The following is a 21,161-nucleotide window of genomic DNA, read 5'->3' as shown; positions in this document are numbered from 1 at the left end:
CTTAACAGTGTACTGATATGAATCCTCCCTAAATTATTATTATGGGTTAAAGCAGTTCCAGTAAAATATTCAGTGCAGGGCTTCCCTGTTGGCTTAGTGGTAAAAAATCTGCCTGCCAATGCAGGAGACACAGGAATGGAAAGTATAAAGGCCAGGAGATGTGAATGTGCTTGAAAAGTTTGAGGAACAGCAAGTAGGCCATTGTGGTTGAAATGTATTGAACAAGAGAGGAGATTAGTAGGATATATTGAATGGTAGGTAGATTTTTTTTTTTTTTTTGATAGTTGAGTGCAGTTTATTACACCGGCAGGTCCAAGGCAGAGTCTCCTCTTAGCCAAGAACCCCGACGGTAGGTAGATGTTATACAGTCTTGAAGGTCTTTTGGAATTGTGTAAGAACTTTGGCTTTCTTTCTGAGATGTAAAGATGTTGGGCAGTTTTGAGGAGAGGAGTAACATGTCCCCTCTGATTTGTCTGTTTACTCTTTGGAAGACAGATTGTAAGAGGCCACTTAGGAAACTATTAAAATAATCAGAGATTGTGGTGTTTTAGACCAAAGTAGTGGTAGAGGAGGTGGTCAGATTTTGTATGTGTTTTTAGAAGACAGAACCAGTAGGGTTTGCAGACTCACTGGACCTGGCTTGTGAGAGAAAAAGAAAGGGATTAAAAGATAATGCCAAAGATTTTGGCTTGAGCCTTTGGGGAATGATGCTGCTGTTTACTCAACGTGGCCAAGGATGCAAGTGGAGTAAATTTGGGAAAGGCACGGAGTTTGGTTTTAGATAACGTTAAATTGGGCATGCCCATTAGACATCCATTTGGAGATGCTGAGTAGCACTCACATACAAGTATTGGTCTTGGGGAAACCTTACTGTAGAGCAAGGAGATGTGCTGAATCTTTCATTGGCAACTGGGGAAATGTTACAGTCTATAGGTGTTTTCTCTTTGTTTCTTGAGTTTCTACAAGGAGTGATCTGCCAGTTTCCTCTTTGGTGGTTATTAAATGGAAGAAGGAAATGGAGGAAAAATCTGTGTATCATTCTTTTCAGTGTACAGAATTTCCCTTGGTTTCCCTTTTGTGTACCAGCTCTCCTACTCCTGATCTGCCCACCTCGTGTCTCTCCATGTCCAACCTGGGTTCAGATTGACATTTTCCAGGTAATAAACCTCCAGTTTGTGAGTTTCTGTAGTGGTTAGAGAGGTGTAGTTGTAGGGCTAGTTAAGGTGGGGAGGTGGATGCCTGGAGGTTAAATTTTTCATACTGATGATATTAAAAACTTTGTTGAGATAATTTGCATGCTACAAATTCACCCATTTATAGTGTACAATTCAGTGGTTTTTAGTATATTCACAGAGCTGTACAACTATCACTACAGTTTATTTGAATGTGTTTTCATCACGTCAGTAAGAAACTCCACACCCAAGAGCTATCACTGTCCTCTTCCCTATCCTCTCATCCCTAAAAAGCCATTAATCTGTTTCTATATATTTGTCTGCTCTCATTCTCCTCTTCTCCCAACCTCTCATCCTAAAAAGACATTAATCTACTTCTGGTTCTATAGCCTGTTCTGGACATTTCATATTAATAGAATCATACAGTATGTGGTCTTCTGTAAGTTTTTTCACTTAGCACGATGTTTTTAGGATTCATCCATGTTGTATCACATGTTAGCACTTCATTCCTCTCTATTACTGTATAGATGTAAGATCACATTTTGTGTATCCTTTCATCAGGAGATAGACATTCATGTTGTTTTCACTTCTTGACTATTATGAATAATGCCTCCATGGACATCTGTGTACAGTGTTTTGTGTGGACGTGTCTTTAGTTTCACCTTGGAGTGCAACTGCTGGGTGACACGATAATGCTATTTTTAAATTTTGGGAAACTGTCAGACTCTTTTACACAGTGAGAGTACTGTTTTTCATTTCCACCAGCAATCTATGAGGGTTCCAGTGTCTTCAGATGCTCACCAACACTTGCTATTATCATTATTTCCAACTATAACCACTTTAGCGGATGTATAATGGTATCTTGTGGTTTTGCTTTGCATTTCTCTGGTCACTAATGATGTTGAATATCATTTCATGTGCTTATTGGTCATTTGTATATCATTGGGGAAATATCTATTCAGGTCCATTATACATTAAAAAAAAAAAAAATTGGGACCGGCACCAACTTCCAGCCAGTAGTGGACCGCCCCCCCCCCCCCCCATGCTCGCAGGTAAGCCCCCCCCCTTTTTTCAGTCCAGACAGCAGAGCTCTTTAGTGCCCCGGGGCAGCGACAGGGAAACCGAAGAAAAAGAACAGCCAGCTGCGGCAGAGTTGCAGTGGGAGCATTGTCTGGGCGCCAAGGTCCCGTCTTACCCGCAAAACAAACTTTTTCACCCCTTCCTCTTGAGGAGTGCCAAGTCCCGGTGCGCTGGAGCCGAGGGTCGGGCCCGTTATACATTTTAATAATTTATTTATGCTCTATGATTGTAAGATGTTAATAATAAGGAAAATGGGGTATAGGTTCCTTATTAATAATAAGAAACTCTCAATAACAATGCCAAATATGAACTTGGCAAAGATAAATTACTCATACTCTTACCACATGTGGTCTTATTTTATATAAGGCTAAAGAAAAAAAATTGAAAGTGAGATTATATTTTAAGTAATATTTTTAGCTTGTTTTTTGTGCTGAAAATTTTTTTTGAGGCAGAAGACTCAGAAAGTATAATCATATTTTATATTATCATTTTTAATATGTGTTTGTAGATAGCTTATTAGAAAAGAATTAGAACAGGGTTAAAGTTCTAAATATACTTAGAATTAAAAAAATCATTTAGAAGTCACCTTAGGATGCTATAAAAGTCTATGATCATCACTAAAAACATTTTAATTGCCTCTAGGTATGAAGAAGTGCTAGGTAACAGTGATTTTTGTGGATAAGGTTCTTAATAAGTCAGTTTTGACTCAATTGAGAAAATGTCTAATGCCTAACCTTTAGGATTTGTTTTTGGATAACTCAGAATTGATTTTTTTTCTTGCAAAATGCTTACTTGCCCCAATGTCTTATTTTTAAATTGATTAATGTTACAAATATAAAACTTTTTTAGGCTAGTTTTACATTGAGATTTTTCTTAGCTACTCTGTGGATACTTTTGATAATCCCAGGTCTCTACTTTTGGAGAATTTGAAGCTTTGAGGGTGTCCAAAGAGTCTCTATTTTTATTCTATTTTTTAAGAATTTTCTAAATGGACTTTGCCAACAAAGGTCCATATAGTCAGAGCTATGGTTTTTCCAGTAGTCATTTGTGGATGAGAGAGTCAGACCATAAAGAAGGCTGAGTGCTGAAGATTGACACTTTTGAACTGTAGGGCTGGAGAAGAGTCTTGAGAGTCCCTTGGACAGCAAGGAGGTCAAACCAGTCAGTCCTAAAGGAAATCAACCCTGAATGTTCTTAGGAAGGACTGATGCTCAAGCTGAAGCTCCAAAACTTTAGACAACTGATTCAAAGAGCCAGCTTATTGGAAAAGACCCTGATGCTGGGAAAAATTGAGGGCAGGAGGAGAAAAGGGTGACAGAGGATGAGATGGTTGAATGGCATCATTGACTCAACGGACATGAGTTTGAGCAAACTCTGGGAGATAGTGAAGGACAGGGAAGCCTGGTGCGCTGCAGTCTTTGGGGTCACAAAGAGTCAGACATGACTGATGACTGAACAGCAACAAAGTGAACAAGTGTAGTCCTCTCACTTATCTATGCTTCTTCATGTTTAGACACCTTACAGATTTCTGCTTTATATTTAAGTGAATGTATTTTATATTGGCTGTTTGACAAGAAGATGACATAATGAAGGAGAAGTTAAATTTCTAGAGAGCAGTTTATGTTAGTTTTACATTCTGTTATGACTGTGCGGGTGAGCACATGTGCATAGAGTCCTTAAGAACTAGTAATTCAAGGTACAAAGATCAAATTGCCAACATCCTCTGGATCATCGAAAAAACAAGAGTTCCAGAAAAACATCTATTTCTGCTTTATTGACTATGCCAAAGCCTTTGACTGTGTGGATCACAAAAAAACTGTGGAAAACTCTTAAAGAGATGGGAATCAGACCACCTGACTGCCTCTTAAGAAACCTGTATGCAGGTCAGGAAGCAACAGTTAGAACTGGACATGGAACAACAGACTGGTTCCAAATTGGGAAAGCAGTACATCAAGGCTGTATATTGTCACCCTGCTTATTTAACTTCTTTGCAGAGTACATCATGCAAAATGCCAGGCTGAATGAAGCACAAGCTGGAATCGAGATTGCTGGGAGAAATATCAGTAACTTCAGATATGCAGATGACACCACCCTTATGGCAGAAAGTGAAGCACTAAAGAGCCTCTTTTTTTTTTCTCTAATATGTTCTGAAAACAAAGCTATGAAAACACACTACATAACTATTCTTTTTTTTTTTCCCCATTTATTTTTATTAGTTGGAGGCTAATAAGTGAAAGAGGAGAGTGAAAAGCTGGCTTAAAACTCAACATTCAGAAAACTAAGATCATGGCATCTGGTCCTATCACTTCATGGCAAATAGACGGGGAAACAGTGGAAACAGTGAGACTTTATTTTTTGGGGCTCCAAAATCACTGCAGATGGTGACCGTGGCAATGAAATTAAAAGATGTTTGCTCCTTGGAAGAAAAGCTATGACCAACCTAGACAGCACATTAAAAAGCAGAGATGTTACTTTACCAACGAAAGTCCATCTAGTCAAAGCTATGGTTTTTCTAGTAGTCATGTATGGATGTGAGAGTTGGATTCTAAAGAAAGCTGAGCGCCGAAGAATTGATGCTTTTAAACTGTGGTGGTTGGAGAAGACTCTTGAGAGTCCCTTGGACTGCAAGGAGATCTTACCAGTCAATCCTAAAGGAAGTCAGTCCTGAATATTCATTGGAAGGACTGATGCTGAAGCTGAAACTCCAATCCTTTGGCCACCTGATGTGAAAAACCGACTCACTGGAGAAGACCCTGATGCTGGGAAAGATTGAAGGCAGGAGGAGAAGAGGATGACAGAGGATGAAATGGTTGGATGGCATCACCAACTCAATGGACATGAGTTTAAGCAAGCTCTGGGAGTTGGTGATGGACAGGGAAGCCTGGCGTGCTACAGTCCATGGAATTGCAAAGAGTTGGACACGATTGAGCGACTGAAGTAAAGTGATAATCATATCATGGTTTGGGTGAACTTCGGGAGTTGGTGATGGACAGGGAGGCCTGGAGTACTGCAGTTCATGGGGTCACAAAGAGTCGGACACGACTGAGTGACTGAACTGAATCAGTGTTATTTTTAAAAAAGGATTAATATAAAATCAAATAATAGTAAAGAGCAAAATTGTTAAAATTTTAATTTAACAGAGCACATTATTTAATGTTAGTAATAGCAAACTAAATCAACTAGACATTTGCCCTAATAAATGATTTAAATTTTATTGACGCTTTAGCAGTTACATTTCATGAAAAGGTGATTTTTTATGTGCCTTGGCTAAAGAAGTTTATATATATGTGGCTTAATCATCTTAACGTGGATCAATGGTTTCTTAGATTAAAAAAACAAAACAAAACAAACTCCCAATCCAATTTTCTGAATGTGGTGCTGGGTACCAGAGAACCAAGGGAAAAGTGAACTGGAAAAGGAAATATCTGTAGCTTTTATAATCCTCTTTACAACTAGGGGAGGTTTTTTTTTTTTTTTTATCATGGGAAATAAGCTTAACTCAATAAGAAAAGAGAAAAGAGAAGATGCAAACCTAATTTTGAGAGAACTGAAGAATCTCATGAAGATTATAGAGGAGAGAGAACAGTGTTTGCAAATAAATTCTGAATTGCTCCTGTCAGTCATATTCGATATTATGGTAAAATAAAGAAGGGTAGAGTGTAGCGTTTTCCTTTATACGTATACTATACTCAAGTGAAAAAGGAAAAGAAAGTGGATCTCACCTATCGTATTGTCCATGAAAACAACCTTATATGAATCGTCTGTTTCAAGGCATCGTGTGTTTGTAGCCATGATTTTTAAACTTATTTGTAAATGTTGATTACCAACTATAAATGATAAGTAATGAAATCACCTGGGTTATACTATTGTGCTTATAAGTATTATACATTTTTGTATCTATGTTCATAATGGATTTTAAAACCAGAAATTTTAAAGTAAAGATGATTTTAAAGATGCTAAATTAATTTATTACCCTGCCGATCAGAATTTATGGCTTGTAAATTCTGTTCCTTAGAGATTTTGACTTTTCAAGATATCTTTTTTGATAATGTAAAATACTTTGAGATCCTCAGTTTAAGAACTCCAAGTATAGTAACTACTCTTGATTTCTCCCACACAGGTAATATTATAGTTAATTGTTAACACACATATAATTTATTATTTACAACCACTAAAATATAATATATATACTTACCTTTAAAGTAACCATTATAGAATTAATCAGCCCATTGGAATCATCTTCTTGAAGATGGATTATTACTGTATTGGTTACTTCTAGAAGTATTCATTAATAGAAAATATCAGGTGATAAAATGTGAAACGAAAGTTAAATAAACAACCACTTTCTATTTACACAGCTATTGACATTCTGGGGTAAATTTTGTAGAGCTGTTTTTTGGAAACAATACTGTATAGCACACTACTGAAAAATCTCTGATTAGCGGGTACTTGTGTGGTTTTTCCTCCCTTCTTTTTCTTGATGTCCATTTTAGTAGACTTCATGTCATATATGAAGGTTTTTCTGCTTGACTGATCCCTTTAAGTTCATGTATAATCCTCAAGACTAGATATACTTGAGGAGGCAAGAATGTATAATAGTAGGAACTGTTTTTGCCCAGTCTCAGCAAATTCATTGTATGCATGTTTTCATAACTTTTGTGAAACTTTGGAGCAGGCCTGTGGAAGCCATGGGAGTGGATGTGATGTGGAGAACAAATATGGACTGGATGTGTTTGGTTAGTTCTGCTGCTGAACTGGAACTGGCTCATGTCCTATGTTATGATAGAATAACGTTTTCTGTGTATGTTACCTTCTTCAAAGAATGAACCCTCACTTTTCTTAAGTGGAGCAGATTATCTAATTGAGTTTATTGTGATTAATGAGATATAAATCATAAAATAAAAAAAAAATTGGGTACAATGAACAGTAGAATTTACTGGAATAAAAATCTCCTGACAGTATATTGAAGTCAGAAAGGATGTGACAACCAGCTAATAAATGATAAAATATGTGATCATTTTTTGTCACATGAAGAACTCTGATGTTCAGAGTACTAGGGAACAGACAGTACATAGTATAATCTTTGTATTACAAGCAAACTTCTATATAGTTAAGTTTGCCGGTGGTGTATATGAGTTTGTGTTGGATTTTGTACTTTGATCTGAATTCTCTTATGCTTTCTGCTCTTGCTTTTCTGATTATATTATGATGGGAGACTAACAGAGAGTCAGATTATGATTGTTAATGTTAGTTCTGTAGGTGATACTGGAGAAATATATTTGTGAACAGCAAGTTGATGTTCCTCTAGCACCCTCTGCTGGATATAAGAATTAATTCACCAGACTAGAAGATTTAAAAAAAAAATTTTTTTTGTTAGAAGGGAATGGCTACCCACCCCAGTATTCTTGCCTGGAGAACTCAATGGATAGAGGAGGCTGGCAGGCTACAGTCCATGGACTCGCAGAGAGTCAGACATGACTGAGCGACTAACGATTTAATTATGTCTGTCAACAAAATGCACTCTTTGAAGAAATTTGTTTAAAGATATGAAGTTTTTTTGCTGTCTTTACTGATTGTTTTAGTAATAATAAACAGTTTATAAATTTTTCTTCTGGTGTTTCATTTAAAATAGCAAAGTATGAAACGTGATCTTTGGTTTATTATTTCAACCTGTTTGATTTTGGTTTCAGTTCAGTTCAGTCGCTCAGTCGTGTCCAACTCTTTGCGACCCCATGGACTGTACCTCGCCAGGCTCTGCTGTCCATGGGATTCTCCAGGCAAGAATACTGGAGTGGGTTGCCACTGCCTTCTCCAATTGACTTTTGGGGTAAAATCAGATAAATTAATATGACAATAGTACATGAAAAATGAAGACTTATATTGTTGACTCTTATCATGGAAACACTGAATAGTCTGTATTTTAGTAAAATATAACACTTGATAAAATTATGTGGATGCCATTTGAATATGAAAGAATATTTTAATATTTTAGACTGGTTTCTTCTATTTGCCCTCTGTTAGCTTTTTGCCTGTTTTGATCTTTATTCTCAGTGTCTGTGAATTATTTCCTTGACACTAGTTAGACTTCTGGCTTGCAGAACCTAACACAACTATTTTGAATATTGAGAAAGTTGACTTAGCTCTTCAAGGACAGGAACTTCATCTTGTGGCATTACATTGAAAGAAATTTTTTTTTTACTAGTGTTGGCCCAACCTAGGGTAATACTGATTTTAATCTGTCTAACCATAAGAATCGTTCTGCTCTAGTATATACCATGCTTTATACCAGCAAGCAGTGGGGAACCCTTGTTCTAAGGATTCAAAGTCAGTGTTGAGGGGAATTCTTTAACAGAAATCAAGAAGCTGGACATAGACGGCTGTCACTTCTTTGAAATGTCATTAGTTCTTGCACTTAAGGATTCTTTTTTTTTTTATTGAAATATAATTTGTGTATCATTGACTACACCTTTTTAAAGTATGCACTCAGGGTTATGAAACCATTACTGCTGTCTGGCTCCAGAACATCCTTATCACCCCAATAAGAAACTTTATGCCCATTAGCAGTCAGTGCTCATTCCTCCCTTCCCATCTCCCCAGCTACTGGAAACAACTTTCTGTCTCTATGGATTTGCCTGGTTTGCCTATTCTGGCCATTTCATATAAATGATGTTATTTAATATGTAGTTTTTTGTATCTGGTATCTTTCACTTGAAGTATGTTATCAAGGTTAAACTCTGTTGTGGCATGTGTTGTTATGTAGTTCATTTTTAATGGCCAAATGATATTCCATTGTGGGAATATAGCATGTTTCATTTCTCCATTCATCAGTTGATGGGCACTTGGGTTTTTTTTTTTTCACCTTTTGGTGTTTAGACTCTGAACTGTAGCAGGCATTATGGGAATGTGCTTTGCTCAAAGAAAAGTATATTCATTTCTTCTCCACAGACTGCTTGATTAGTTTTTAGATTATCCTGTTTTTATGTATGTCCTTTCTGGTTGTGATATATTACCAGCTCTGTCTATATGCAGAAAAAGAAAAGACAGGAGAGAAGAGGAAAAATCAAATTAATCAAGCCAAACATTTAAAAAACCTTCAGCTAAGGCTAAATGATAGAGTAAGTATAATGAATAGAGACATTTCTAGCCCAAATTTTATCTAACAAAGGAAATTAAATTAGTAGTGTCTTTCTCTGTCACTGATGAACTGTCTATATTTGACAGAATCCTAGGTGTGACTCTTCTTTACTAGTATTATCCTGAGACATGTGCAGCATGGTGGTCCCATAGCCTAGTCGCACGGCCCTAACTAATAAATTAGACTTTGTCACAATGAAAACTTTTATGTGAAAGACACTGATATTAAGGAATAAAAAGATAAGCTGTAGACAATATTTGGGAGTAAATATTTGCAAATCACATATCCAACAAATGACTTGTATCCAGATTATATAATAAATTCTCAAAATTCAATAAGAGAAAAAACAACCCAATTAAAAAATGAGGAAAAGATTTAAGCAGAAACTTCACCAGAGAAGATGTACAGATGGTAAGTAAACATATAAAAAGATGCTCAGTGTCATTAGTTATTAGGAAAATAAAAATTGAGACTAAAATGAGATACCATTATGTTCCTATTTGAATGTCTAACCCTGGCCCCCAGATAACTCAAAAGAATACCATGCCACCATGGTCAAGTGTTGGTGAAATTAGAAACAATTTGCAAAACAGTTTGGCAGTTTCATAAAACATTAATGTACACCTACCATCTGACCCAGTCATTCTGTCCCTCACTGTTGACCCCAGAGAAACAAAAGATAAAGATTTATACACAAACGTTCATAGCAGGTTGGTTTGTATAGCCCAAACTGGAAACAGGTTCAAATGTCCATCAGTTGGTGAACTGAGAAACCAGATGTGATGTATCAACCCAGTGGAACACTTTAACAACAGAAGGTGAACTGTTAATATGTGCAACCACGTGAATGAAATGAATAATTGTGTGAGAAGAAAGAAGCCAGACAATAAAGAGTGTGCACTCTATGATTCAATTTATATTGAATTCTGGAAAACAGGAAATGATCTGTAGTGACTAAAAGCAGATCATTGGTCACTTGAGGATGTGGATAAGGTAGTGAGGGCATGGATGAAGAGATTACCAAAGGACACAAGGAATTTTTTAGGGGTGATGGAAATATTTTTCTGTCTTGATTATGGCAATGATTTTGTGTGGGTGTGTGTATATATGTATATATATACACACATTAAGGTATATACACAAAACTTACCAAGTTCTACACTTTCATTATGTGTAATTTATTATTTTTTTATGTGTAATTTATTATATGTAAAGTATTACTTAGTGAAGAAAAGAAGGCAAGCTCTGGAGCATTCTTCCTGAGCATGATTTTCACAGTATGACTTTTACACTCTTGCAAATAAAAAAATGAGGCTATAGTAATATAAAGTGTTAATTACAATGTAGTGGCCTCTATTCAATTTAAATACCAATGTTTATGAGTTTAAACTTTTAATGTTTTCAGGCAACTACTCTGAGAGTGAGGAAATTAGAAGAAAATATTGAAGCAGAAAGAGCAGCACATTTGGAATCGAAATTTAATTCTGAAATTATTCAGGTACAATGTAAACAACATTTTTTGTGTGGATCTTATTAAGCTAGGAAAAACAGCATTATGTTCAGAGAGCTAAGGTGTGCATTTTGAACAGGTAACATATGGATAAGACCCATGTTTTACTATATACTATATAGTTGATGATAGTCTTTATTAGGAAGGAGCTGGCACTCTACACCCCACAGACTGAATCTCACCCACGACGTGTGCTTGTGAAGTTTTATCTTGTGTGTGGTGGCTTTGTGCTGCATTGGCAAAGTGGAGTAGTTGCAACAGAGACCTCACAGTCTGCAAAGTCTCATATGTTTGCCATCTGGCCTGTTACAGGAAGATTCGCTCATAAGAATGTTCTTTTTATCAACAGTCAAGGCATGATTTCTTTTTGAAACCATTTAAAAATATGCACTTTTATATTGAGAGCTGAAGGTATAAAGGTGAATGAGCTGCTTTTGAGACTTAAACATTCCATTACCAGAGATCCTATGTACCTCTGTTTTGATATAAAGGTAGAAATATGAAATACTGTAGTACTATGGGAGCATAATAAAAAGAAGGAGTAAATCTGAGAGGAGAATTGATTGAAGGCATCTTAAGGAAAGTGTGCTTTTCCCTAGGGCTTAGAGAACGAGAAGGAACTTGGAAGATTAGTAAAGGCATTTTAGCTGCAGGTTGTCAAACTACTGCCATGGACCAAGTCTTACCTGTGACCTTTGTTGTAAATAGTTTTATGTAAAGTTGCATTAAGTTGAAGTTCTGGGGACTTTCCTGGATGTTTCTTTCCTTTTCAACTCGGGGTGTGCGGGTTCAGTCCTTGGTAGGGGACCTAAGATTCCACATGCCTCATGGCCAAAAAACTAAAACATAAAATAGAAGCAATATTGTAACAAATTCAACAAAGACTTTAAAATTAGTTCCACATAAAAATAAATTTTTTAAAAGTCCCGAGTTCCATCATTTAATTTGGATTTTAAAAAAAGACTTGGACTTTCCCCTGTATTAAAATTTAATTAATAGGATTTGCAGAGTTTTATCTTAGTATTTAAACAAGTCTTAACATGAGATGCAACTAATTTCGTAAGAATTTTATAATGGGCTTTTTTACTTTTATCTTTAATGAAATGCCATTTACTCACAAAATTCTCAGGCCCATATGTTTGAGTGTACCTGTATGTAAAGCAAATTTATGTAAGTTTTAAGCTTAATTTTTAGAAAAAATGATTGGATTCCTCAAAATAGCATTAATAAGCAATAAGGCTGAAGTTAATTCATGTAAGAAATTGAATTCAAATTTGTTTTTCATAACAGTTGTATAACCAGTTATATATAGTTATTAGCTATAATAATTGTTACATGTATATTTTCACTCATGTTAAAAGTTGATATTTGATACTCAGCTTAGTACTATAGCTTAGAAAAAAACCAAAAATGTATATTTGAATCATGTATTTCTAAATATTCACATGTGTTTTCATTGAGGTACACCCAGTAAACTTCAATTTCAGACTAGTTTAAAAGCAAATGAGACAACTAAGTTGTAATTAATCACCATCTTATCATAAACTGTAGTTAAAAATATGCTTGAAGTACTCTGTTATTAAATTTGTTTAGATATTATGTCGTAAAAATGGGAAAGCAGATTCGAAAGAGCTGACTCAGAATTGTTTGTCTACTTTCAGTTGGATTGATTTATCATTTGTGATTGAATGTACATGCTTTCTGAAAGAACATACCAATGTAGGTAGAAGAAATATTTCCTCGACATGTTATTTTACTTATAAACACTGAATTTAGACATCAGTCAGTTCAGTTGCTCAGTTGTGTCCAACTCTTTGTGACCCCATGGACTGCAGCACGCCAGGCTTCTCTGTCCTTCAGCAACTCAGAGCTTGCTCAAACACACGTCCATCGAGTTGGTGATGCCATCCAACCATCTCATCCTCTGTTGTCCCCTTCTCCCCCTGCCTTCAGTCTTTCCCAGCATCAGGGTCTTTTCCAATGAGTCAGTTCTTCGCATCAGTTGGCCAAAGTGTTGGAGTTTCAGCTTCAGCATCAGTCCTTCCAATGAATATTCAGGATTGATTTCCTTTAGGATTGACTGGTTGGATCTCCTTGCAGTGCAAGGAACTCTCAAGAGTCTTCTCCAACACCACAGTTCAAAACGTCAATTCTTTGACGCTTATATTTCTTTGTGGTCCAACTCTCACATCCATACATGACTACTAGAAAAACCATGGCTGTGACTAGACAGACCTTTGTTGGCAAAGTAATGTCTCTGCTTTTTAATGTGCTGTCTAGCTTGTTCAGAGCTTTCTTTCAAGGAGCAAGCGTCTTATAATTTCATGGCTGTAGTCACCATCTGCAGTGATTTTTGGAGCCCAAGAAAATAAAATCTGTCACTGTTTCCATTGTTTCTCCGTCTATTTACCATGAAGTGATGGGACTGGATGCCATGATCTTAGTTTTCTGAATGTTGAGTTTTAAGCCAGCTTTGTCACTCTCCTCTTTCACTTTCATCAAGAGGCTCTTTAGTTCTTCGCTTTCTGCCATAAGGATGGTGTCATCTGCATATCTGAGGTTATTGATATTTCTCCCAGCAATCTTGATTGCAGCTTGTGCTTCATCCAGCCCTGAATTTCACATGATGTAATCTGCAAAGAAGTTAAATAAGCAGGGTTACAACATACAGCCTTGATGTACTCCTTTCTCAATTTTGAACCAGTCTATTGTTTTATGTCCAGTTCTATTGCTTCTTGACCTGCATACAGATTTCTCAAGAGGCAGGTCAGGTGGTCTGGTATTCCCATCTCGTTAAGAATTTTCCACAGTTTGTTGTGATCCACACAGTCAAAGGCTTTATTGTAGTCAATGAAGCAGAAATAGATGTTTTTCTGGAATTCTCTTGCTTTTGCTATGATCCAAAGGATGTTGGTAATTTGATCTCTGGTTCCTCTGCCTGTTCTAAATCCAGCTTGAACATTGCAAGTTCTTAGTTCACGTACTTTTGAAGCTTAGCTTGGAGAATTTTGAGCATCACTTTACTAGTGTGTGAGATGAGTGCATTTGTGAGGTAGTTTCTTTGGCATTGCCTTTCTTTGGGATTGGAATGAAAACTGACCTTTTCCAGTCCTGTGCCACTGCCGAGTTTTTAAATTTGCTGGCATATTGAGTGCAGCACTTTCACAACATTATTTTTTAGGATTTGAAATAGCTCAGCTGGAATTTTATCACCTCCACTAGTTTTGTTCATAGTGATGCTTCTGAAGTAAGGCCCACTTAACTTAGCACTCCAGCATATCTGACTCTAGGTGAGTGATCTCATCATCGTGGTTATCTGGGTCATTAAGATCTTTTTGTGTATATTTTTCTATAGATTTAGACATAGCAACAAAGAAAAATAAAGTTTGAAAGATCAAATTTGAAAATGTACAAAGCCGTATCTAGTCTACTACCTTAGTTTAGTGTTAAGAGAACAAATATTTCAATTAAAGTCTTTTTGGATAATTAGAAATAATAATTCTGGTGATTATTATTTGTGTGGATTTATTTATGAAGCATTTCCTAGGCTTCATTTCTTGGTGAGTTCATTTTTCCTAACTCAGGTTGCCTTTTGCCACTGCTAGGAGGCTTGTGTCCTACAGAGCTCCCTTTGGGCCTGTTACCGTGACAGGAAGCACTTGCCACATCGTGCCTCTCTGTTCTCTCCTAAGGAGCTGACTGTGTACTTTCATGATAATTGTATCATGTATAATTGTATACATGATAACTGTATTCTATATCACGAGCATTGGCTCATTGCCTGGCACATATTAAGTACCTAATAAATATTTATCTAAACACTTAGTAAATAATTATTATGTATTTATATTTAATGTTAAATACAAATTAATATTAAATAGATATTGTCCCATTAGATCTTTGTAGCCACCCTGTAGAGTCTGTATATTCTTTTTGTTATTATTTACTGTTTACAGATGAGGACCCTCAGGCGTCCTCATTTAACATGCCAAAGGGCACTTAAGTTTATTTGTGGAGCTGTGACTCAAACCTGAGTCTTATGGTTCTAAAGCACATTTTCTATCTAGTTTAAAGCATTTTTTTCCTACCTCTCTCCTTTTTTGAGCTTTAGCAAACTATTTTTTTATTCTGAACTTAGTTTTCTGAAAAGATAAAATATCCATGTAGTTCAAAAATAAAAACAAAATTAAGTGGTCAAAAATTCTTTCTTTCATTCTTGTCCCTCCTGTTGTTTTCCTCACTTGCCTGCTATCTTTCCTTGTTTTTTCTCCCCCCAAAATATAGCACGCTACGTATAATATTCTGGACTTTGCTCTTCCCAGTATATGTTAACACTACATAGAGAACCACCTGGAGAACTTTTCAGAAGTTGTTTTGTTGCCTTTTTACAGCTATAAGTTATTCTTTTATGGGTGTGCACTTTATCTATTCTACTGTTGGCAGGAAATCTGGATTATTGTGTAAAATTTCAAGTACATGCGAAAGTAGAGAGAAGAGTGAAATGAACTCCCTGTGTACCCATCACTGAGCTTCATGACTTGCCTGACAGGCCAACTGTGTTTTGGCTATTAACCTTCTTCTACTCTTCCACTCCAAGATTATTTTGAAGCAAATCCCAGATATCATCTTATTACACCCATAAATATTTTAGTCAAATAGTGTTGTTTGATAATAAAATTTTACTTTTCTACAGTAAGAAATCCCCAAGAGTAGAAAGATCTATTAGCTTTGTTAGGCTCATAAAGATGTTCATATAATAATATTTCTCAAAAGAGGGGAAGGATACTTCCCTCCAGTTTTCAAAAACCACTTAATTTATTATGTTTATAAAGAAATGTTCAAATGAGCTACTAGATCAAAATTTTGATGGGACGGATTATATTGTACCTGCCTGTCCTTTTTCATAGCACAGTTAAGTCTGTTTTCTTCCACTCTTCTTCTTTTACACTACACATGTTGAGAAAGGGAATAAACTGCCTCTTGTTTATTTTCCTTGTTTTAAACCAAAACCAGAAAGAAAGACTTGTTTGGATGAATGATAATCAGCTGTTTGATAAAGTATTCTACTCAATTTAAGATTGGTACAAGTGTTTCCTTGCTTGATTCAATTACTTTTCTGTCATCTGGTAGTTACGGATTCGAGACCTTGAAGGAGCTTTGCAGGTAGAGAAGGCCAGCCAAGCAGAAGCTGTTGCTGATTTGGAAATGATCAAGAATGAATTCAAAGAAGTTGAAAGTGCATATGAGCGAGAAAAGCATAATGCACAGGAGAGCTTTGCAAAACTAAACGTGTAAGTGTTATACTGTGAAACTCTCTAAATTAATATTAAGAGTTTATGAAATCTACATGAGTATGAATGCATAGTAGTAGGTTAATATAGAAGTGCTCTGTTGGGTTTTGAAGTATTATGGCAATTCCAAGTAGTCTCAGAAATGCAGAAATACTTTCTTATACTAGAAAGTAAATATGTTAATGTATTTTTATATTATGTTTCCTGATGTAATACAGTATCTTTGAGGCCTTGACTTTTAGGTCTCCTAAGTGAGCTATGTGGTAAATGGGTAATGTTTTAGATTTTCTCAAACTGTAAAAATAATAGTAGTAGTAATACTGCTACTGGGGCTAGCGTAGATGTGGCTCACTTCATACCTAGCATTGCATGCCTTTGTTTAATTTATTTAGTGCCCTATGAGGTAGCTACAATTTTTTATCCCTGTTTTACAGATGTGAAAATTGAGCCTAAAGAGGGTAAGGACACAAAGCTATTAGTGGGAGGGTCAGGATTTTTCTGACTCCTATTGATTTTAGTCTTTTTCAGTTCAGAAGTCTTTCATCTGAACAGTCCTGCGAAATGCTTTAAGAAGTTTATAGTGGCTCAAATAGTACATGTTTTAAGCCATTTCCTCTCAGAGAGAGAAATGTGTACCACCATTAGTATAAAACATGATAATAGATCAATACATTAGTTATGTATTTATTTTTAATGTTCATTTCTATTTATGGCAGATAATGGTTTTCCATTTACAGATGTAATATAAAGTTTCCTTTTAAAATACTTAATTTAACTTATAATGTGAGTTAATTTTTTAAAAAGTATTGTTTAGAGTTGTATGGCAGAAATGATAAAGATGGCACTTGAAAGGCTGAAGTTTGAAAAAATTTAGAACTTGTGATTACCTTTATTAGTAATGCTTATAATACATGAACGAGTAATTCTTGACTGAGTTTTCTTGCTTCTTCTAGAATGATTTAGATGATATTCTGTGAATGTTATTCTAAGGACTCATACCCTTCTCTTTCCTTTGAACCATATCCTGAATCTGCACATTTAAATGTGTCTGAAGGGCCTTTATGTAGTGTATAGCACAGGCTTCTTTACTGTTGCTTTGAGGTAATGATGATGACCTACTAGTGAAACTGTAAGAAGTTAGACTGTACTCCCAACAATCAAAGCTTTTCCACAATAAAATAATGGGCTTCTTTGGGGGAACTAGTAAGCTCTCTGCCTTGGAAAGTTCGAAATAGTGGGTAGATGATTCTTTATCACGTATTCTGAAGATTTGAGTCCTGCAAATGTTGGATTAGAAGCATTTTAAGATACCCACTTACTTTTAAGCTCTAAGATTTTAATTTGTGTACTTTTAAAATTAGACCCCAGAGCAAATTTTTTCCTTGAGTTTGTTTGGCTATTACCTGTGTTTTGGTGCTTGAAAAATTTTACTCAAGTTTTGTGTTCCAATAAGCAGAAACTAACAGTTCTAAATACTAGTTATGTATTCCAACTAAGCTAACTAAACTAACAATCCTCAATGCTTTAACATAATGTCCCTTGTCTGTTCTTCATCCCTATATAACTGTGCTGTAATATAAGTTAATAATAATGAATAAAAAGAAAACAGTAAGTAGTAATTAAAGCCCATTGCTTTTCGGTAGTTCCTATGATGTCTCTTTCTCCATCCTGTCTTCTATTTCATTGTATATGATATGACAGCCACTTCCTTTCCATTTATCTGTGGTTTGAGAAGGAATGAGATGACATGAGGGATGATTAGGTAGGTTATTTGATTTTCTGCTTGTTCAGTTCAGTTCAGTCGCTCAGTCGTGTCTGACTCTTTGCGACCCCATGGACTGCAGCACAGCAGGCTTCTCTGTCCATCACCAGCTACTGGAGCTTACTCAAACTCACGTCCATCGAGTTGGTGATGCCATCCAACCATCTCATCCTCTGTTGTCCCCTTCTCCTTCTGCCTTCAATCTTTCTCAGTAGCAGGGTCTTTTCCAATGAGTCAGTTCTTTGCATCACTTGGCCAAAGTATTGGAGTTTTAGCTTCAGCATCTCTCCTTCCAATGAATATTCAGGACTGATTTCCTTTAGGATTGACTGGTTGGATCTCCTTGCAGTCCAAGGGACTCTCAAGGGTCTTCTCCAACACCACAGTTCAAAAGCATCAATTCCTTGGCCCTCATCTTGCTTTATGGTCCAACTCTCACATCCATACATGACTACTTGTATTCTTGATTCTTTTTCAGGAATCTTCTTTAAAATCTTTTAGAGTCACAAATTCTCAAGAATTAATTTTTCAAAGTAGTTCTAAGTTTTGGATAATGTATTTCAAAGTGAGAATTGCTATTTTAGGTCTTTAGGGTAAGTAATACCTTTACAATAATATCTTTACAAATAATACCATTAATGTACAGTTTTGAGAACAGTGAGTGCTGGAGTAGGAGATTGTTTTACCTGTTGGGTAGAACTGATTTAGCAATTGGTGATAAGAGGTTTTAGAGGACATGCTGTCTTACCCTTGCAGGTGGCTAAGGTTTTTATACTTCTGTTTCCTCCTAGGTAGATCTAGGTGAGAATCTCATTAAAAGGCAGGAGGAAAAAACTGCATGTTATTCAGAGTTTTAACTTTGGTCAACAGTTTCATAACAGTGAATATTCCTGTGTGAAACTATTTTGGATGGAATATATATTTATGCACATATAGGTAGAAGATACATATGTATCCCTGGAAGAGGGCATGGCAACCCACTCTAGTTTTATTGCCTGGAGAATCTCATGGACAGAGGAGGCTGGCAGGCTATACAGTCCGTGGGATTGCAAAGAGTCAGACACAACTGAAGCGACTGAGCAAGCATGCACACATACATATGTATTAGATGGAATATGTGTATATATTTTAGCATACTATTATATATTGAATATTACATTTAATAGTATAAAAAATAAAATTATTATGTATCAAAGATACCTTTCAAAGAACTCAGCTAGGAATTTGAACGATAACAGGCTATATTAGCAAATGTATAATGTATAATTTTAGATAGAATATAAATGCTCTATATTTCTCTAATAAATTTTCTTAGTTGTAAATTTTTTTCTATTGAAAACTTGCAGTATAAAATTAAAATCTTTCAATAATGTTTTTATTTTAGCTCTTTCAAATGTCAGATTTTCACTAACTGTGGTAACTGATTGTTGGGCAATGGTAGGGAGAAGATCCTCATAATTCTTAAATCTAGTTTAAGTTTAAATTCAGTTTAAAATAACACTAGTCAAAGATATGATACTGATCCGACTGAATCTAAATTTATTTAATTTATTCCATTCAATATTTAGGGACTTCTTCATTTTTCTAAATATATCAACCAAAAGTGTAAAAAGAACAAAAGTATTATAACCCATGGCGCTAGTATTATTGTTCATATTCTTGCTGAAAAGTGGCCTGAAGATGGCTATTTGTTAAAACAGCTGCACAGTTGTTAAATTCTTATCTGAACTCTGAAGGAAAAGAATGGGAATCCAGTATCAAAGAAGGCATATTTTTTTTTTTTTTTGAAAGAAGGCATCTTAACTACAAGTTTCCTTTTCCCTTTCTTTTCTTGCCAAAATCCTCCATCTGTCAAGTCCTGACTCTTTTCTATTGGATTCAAAGAGACTGGGCTTCCTTGAATTTTCATCATACTACCCCCGCCAATTAACACTTGTACATAATCTAAAAAGTAAAATAGTACTGTTAAGCTCATGAAAAGCCATGTCTTGTTACCCCGTTGCTCTCTGTGACCGGTTTCTTCTCCTTTGAAGCAACCACTTTGAATTCTTACAAGCTGTTTTTGGTGGTTAACTTTGTATTGCTGAATAACATGCATATTGTGCCATTTTTTTCAACTTCTATCTCTAGATGTTATCTGTTGGCCTCTACTTATTTATCTCTCTTATACACCTCTGGCACCTAGCACATGCTTATTTCTTCCATCCTCCCATCCTTTCAGTAGGGTTGTGTTTGGGATATTTTTCCTACAATTTTCTGACCCCTCATATTTATTTTTCCTTTATACAACGTTATCTTATATTTGTTATTGTTTATTGTCTGTCTTCTTATGTAGACAGGAGCTTTGTTTTGTTCATTGCTTTTCCTGACCTCCAGACTAGTGCTTGGCACACAGCTGCAAAGTAAAGAGTTGCTGAATGACCAAATGCATGAACAATTAGTATCTCATTTTATGTTGGATTAGTTTGTATGCACCAATCAGTAAATTATTCTTAAACTCTCTAACAGAGCTGAAAATCTCCCATTATGTTTCTGCACCTCAGAAATTCTATCATCGTAAGTTTCTTCTAAGATGTATCACTGTTGGACTCTTCTCTCCACTCCCTTCTCTCTGGACAAATTGTTTTACAGGCTCTGTCACCGTCATCCTTAGGACTCCTCTTCACCATCATCCTTGGCATTCTCTTTGCTCCTCTTTGATATTGGATCTCTTCTTTACTAATCTCATGCCCATCTTCTTTGTCTGATTTACTCCCTTGTAAAGGAGTGTCTTGAGGAATTACACATCAGAGGAAAACTTTTAAAACTTGCATTCTGAAAATGTCTGTATTTTATCTTTACCCTTTGTCATAGTTTAGTCGGCTGTTTATTCCGTTCTTCTATCAGGAAGCCTGAAGACATTTGATTCCCTATTCTTTGTTTGTGGCCCTTGCTTTTCTCTGGAAACTTGCACAGAGTGGCCACCAAGTCTGGAAACAGAGATGCCTGTCTTGAAATGGTTTAGTGATGTTACATTATAACACGTGATAAAATAATACTCACAATGTGTATTTCTGTACTCTGTGGACACAAAGTGGAAACTTCTCTTTGTTCACGGTGTTCTGAAACTTCGCGATGATGGGCCTGGCATGGACTGTTTTCCATTCGTGCTGGGCACTCACTGAACTCTTTTAATTTTAGAGTTTTAAATTATTCATTTTTGGGAAATTCT

General features: G+C 35.8%; 1 protein-coding gene across 7 annotated transcripts in view; it reads left to right on the top strand.

Moving 5' to 3' along the window:
• The window catches only part of CCDC171 (coiled-coil domain containing 171), a 317,640-nt gene that overhangs the window by 48,379 nt on the left and 248,100 nt on the right, over nt 1–21,161 (top strand). For 6 of the 7 annotated variants that reach the window (XM_061132151.1, XM_061132152.1, XM_061132154.1 and 3 more), the window contains 2 exons: nt 10,793–10,885; nt 16,028–16,188. In XM_061132151.1, the coding sequence (XP_060988134.1) occupies nt 10,793–10,885; nt 16,028–16,188 (254 nt within the window). The remainder of the gene's footprint in view (nt 1–10,792; nt 10,886–16,027; nt 16,189–21,161) is intronic. The other variant, XM_061132153.1, reaches the window with a different exon arrangement.

The sequence above is a fragment of the Dama dama genome, chromosome 29 (assembly GCF_033118175.1).
Source record: "Dama dama isolate Ldn47 chromosome 29, ASM3311817v1, whole genome shotgun sequence".
Classification (NCBI taxonomy): domain Eukaryota; kingdom Metazoa; phylum Chordata; class Mammalia; order Artiodactyla; family Cervidae; genus Dama; species Dama dama.
Note: the sequence above shows the minus strand (reverse complement) of the source record. Positions and strands in the feature narration are given on the sequence as shown.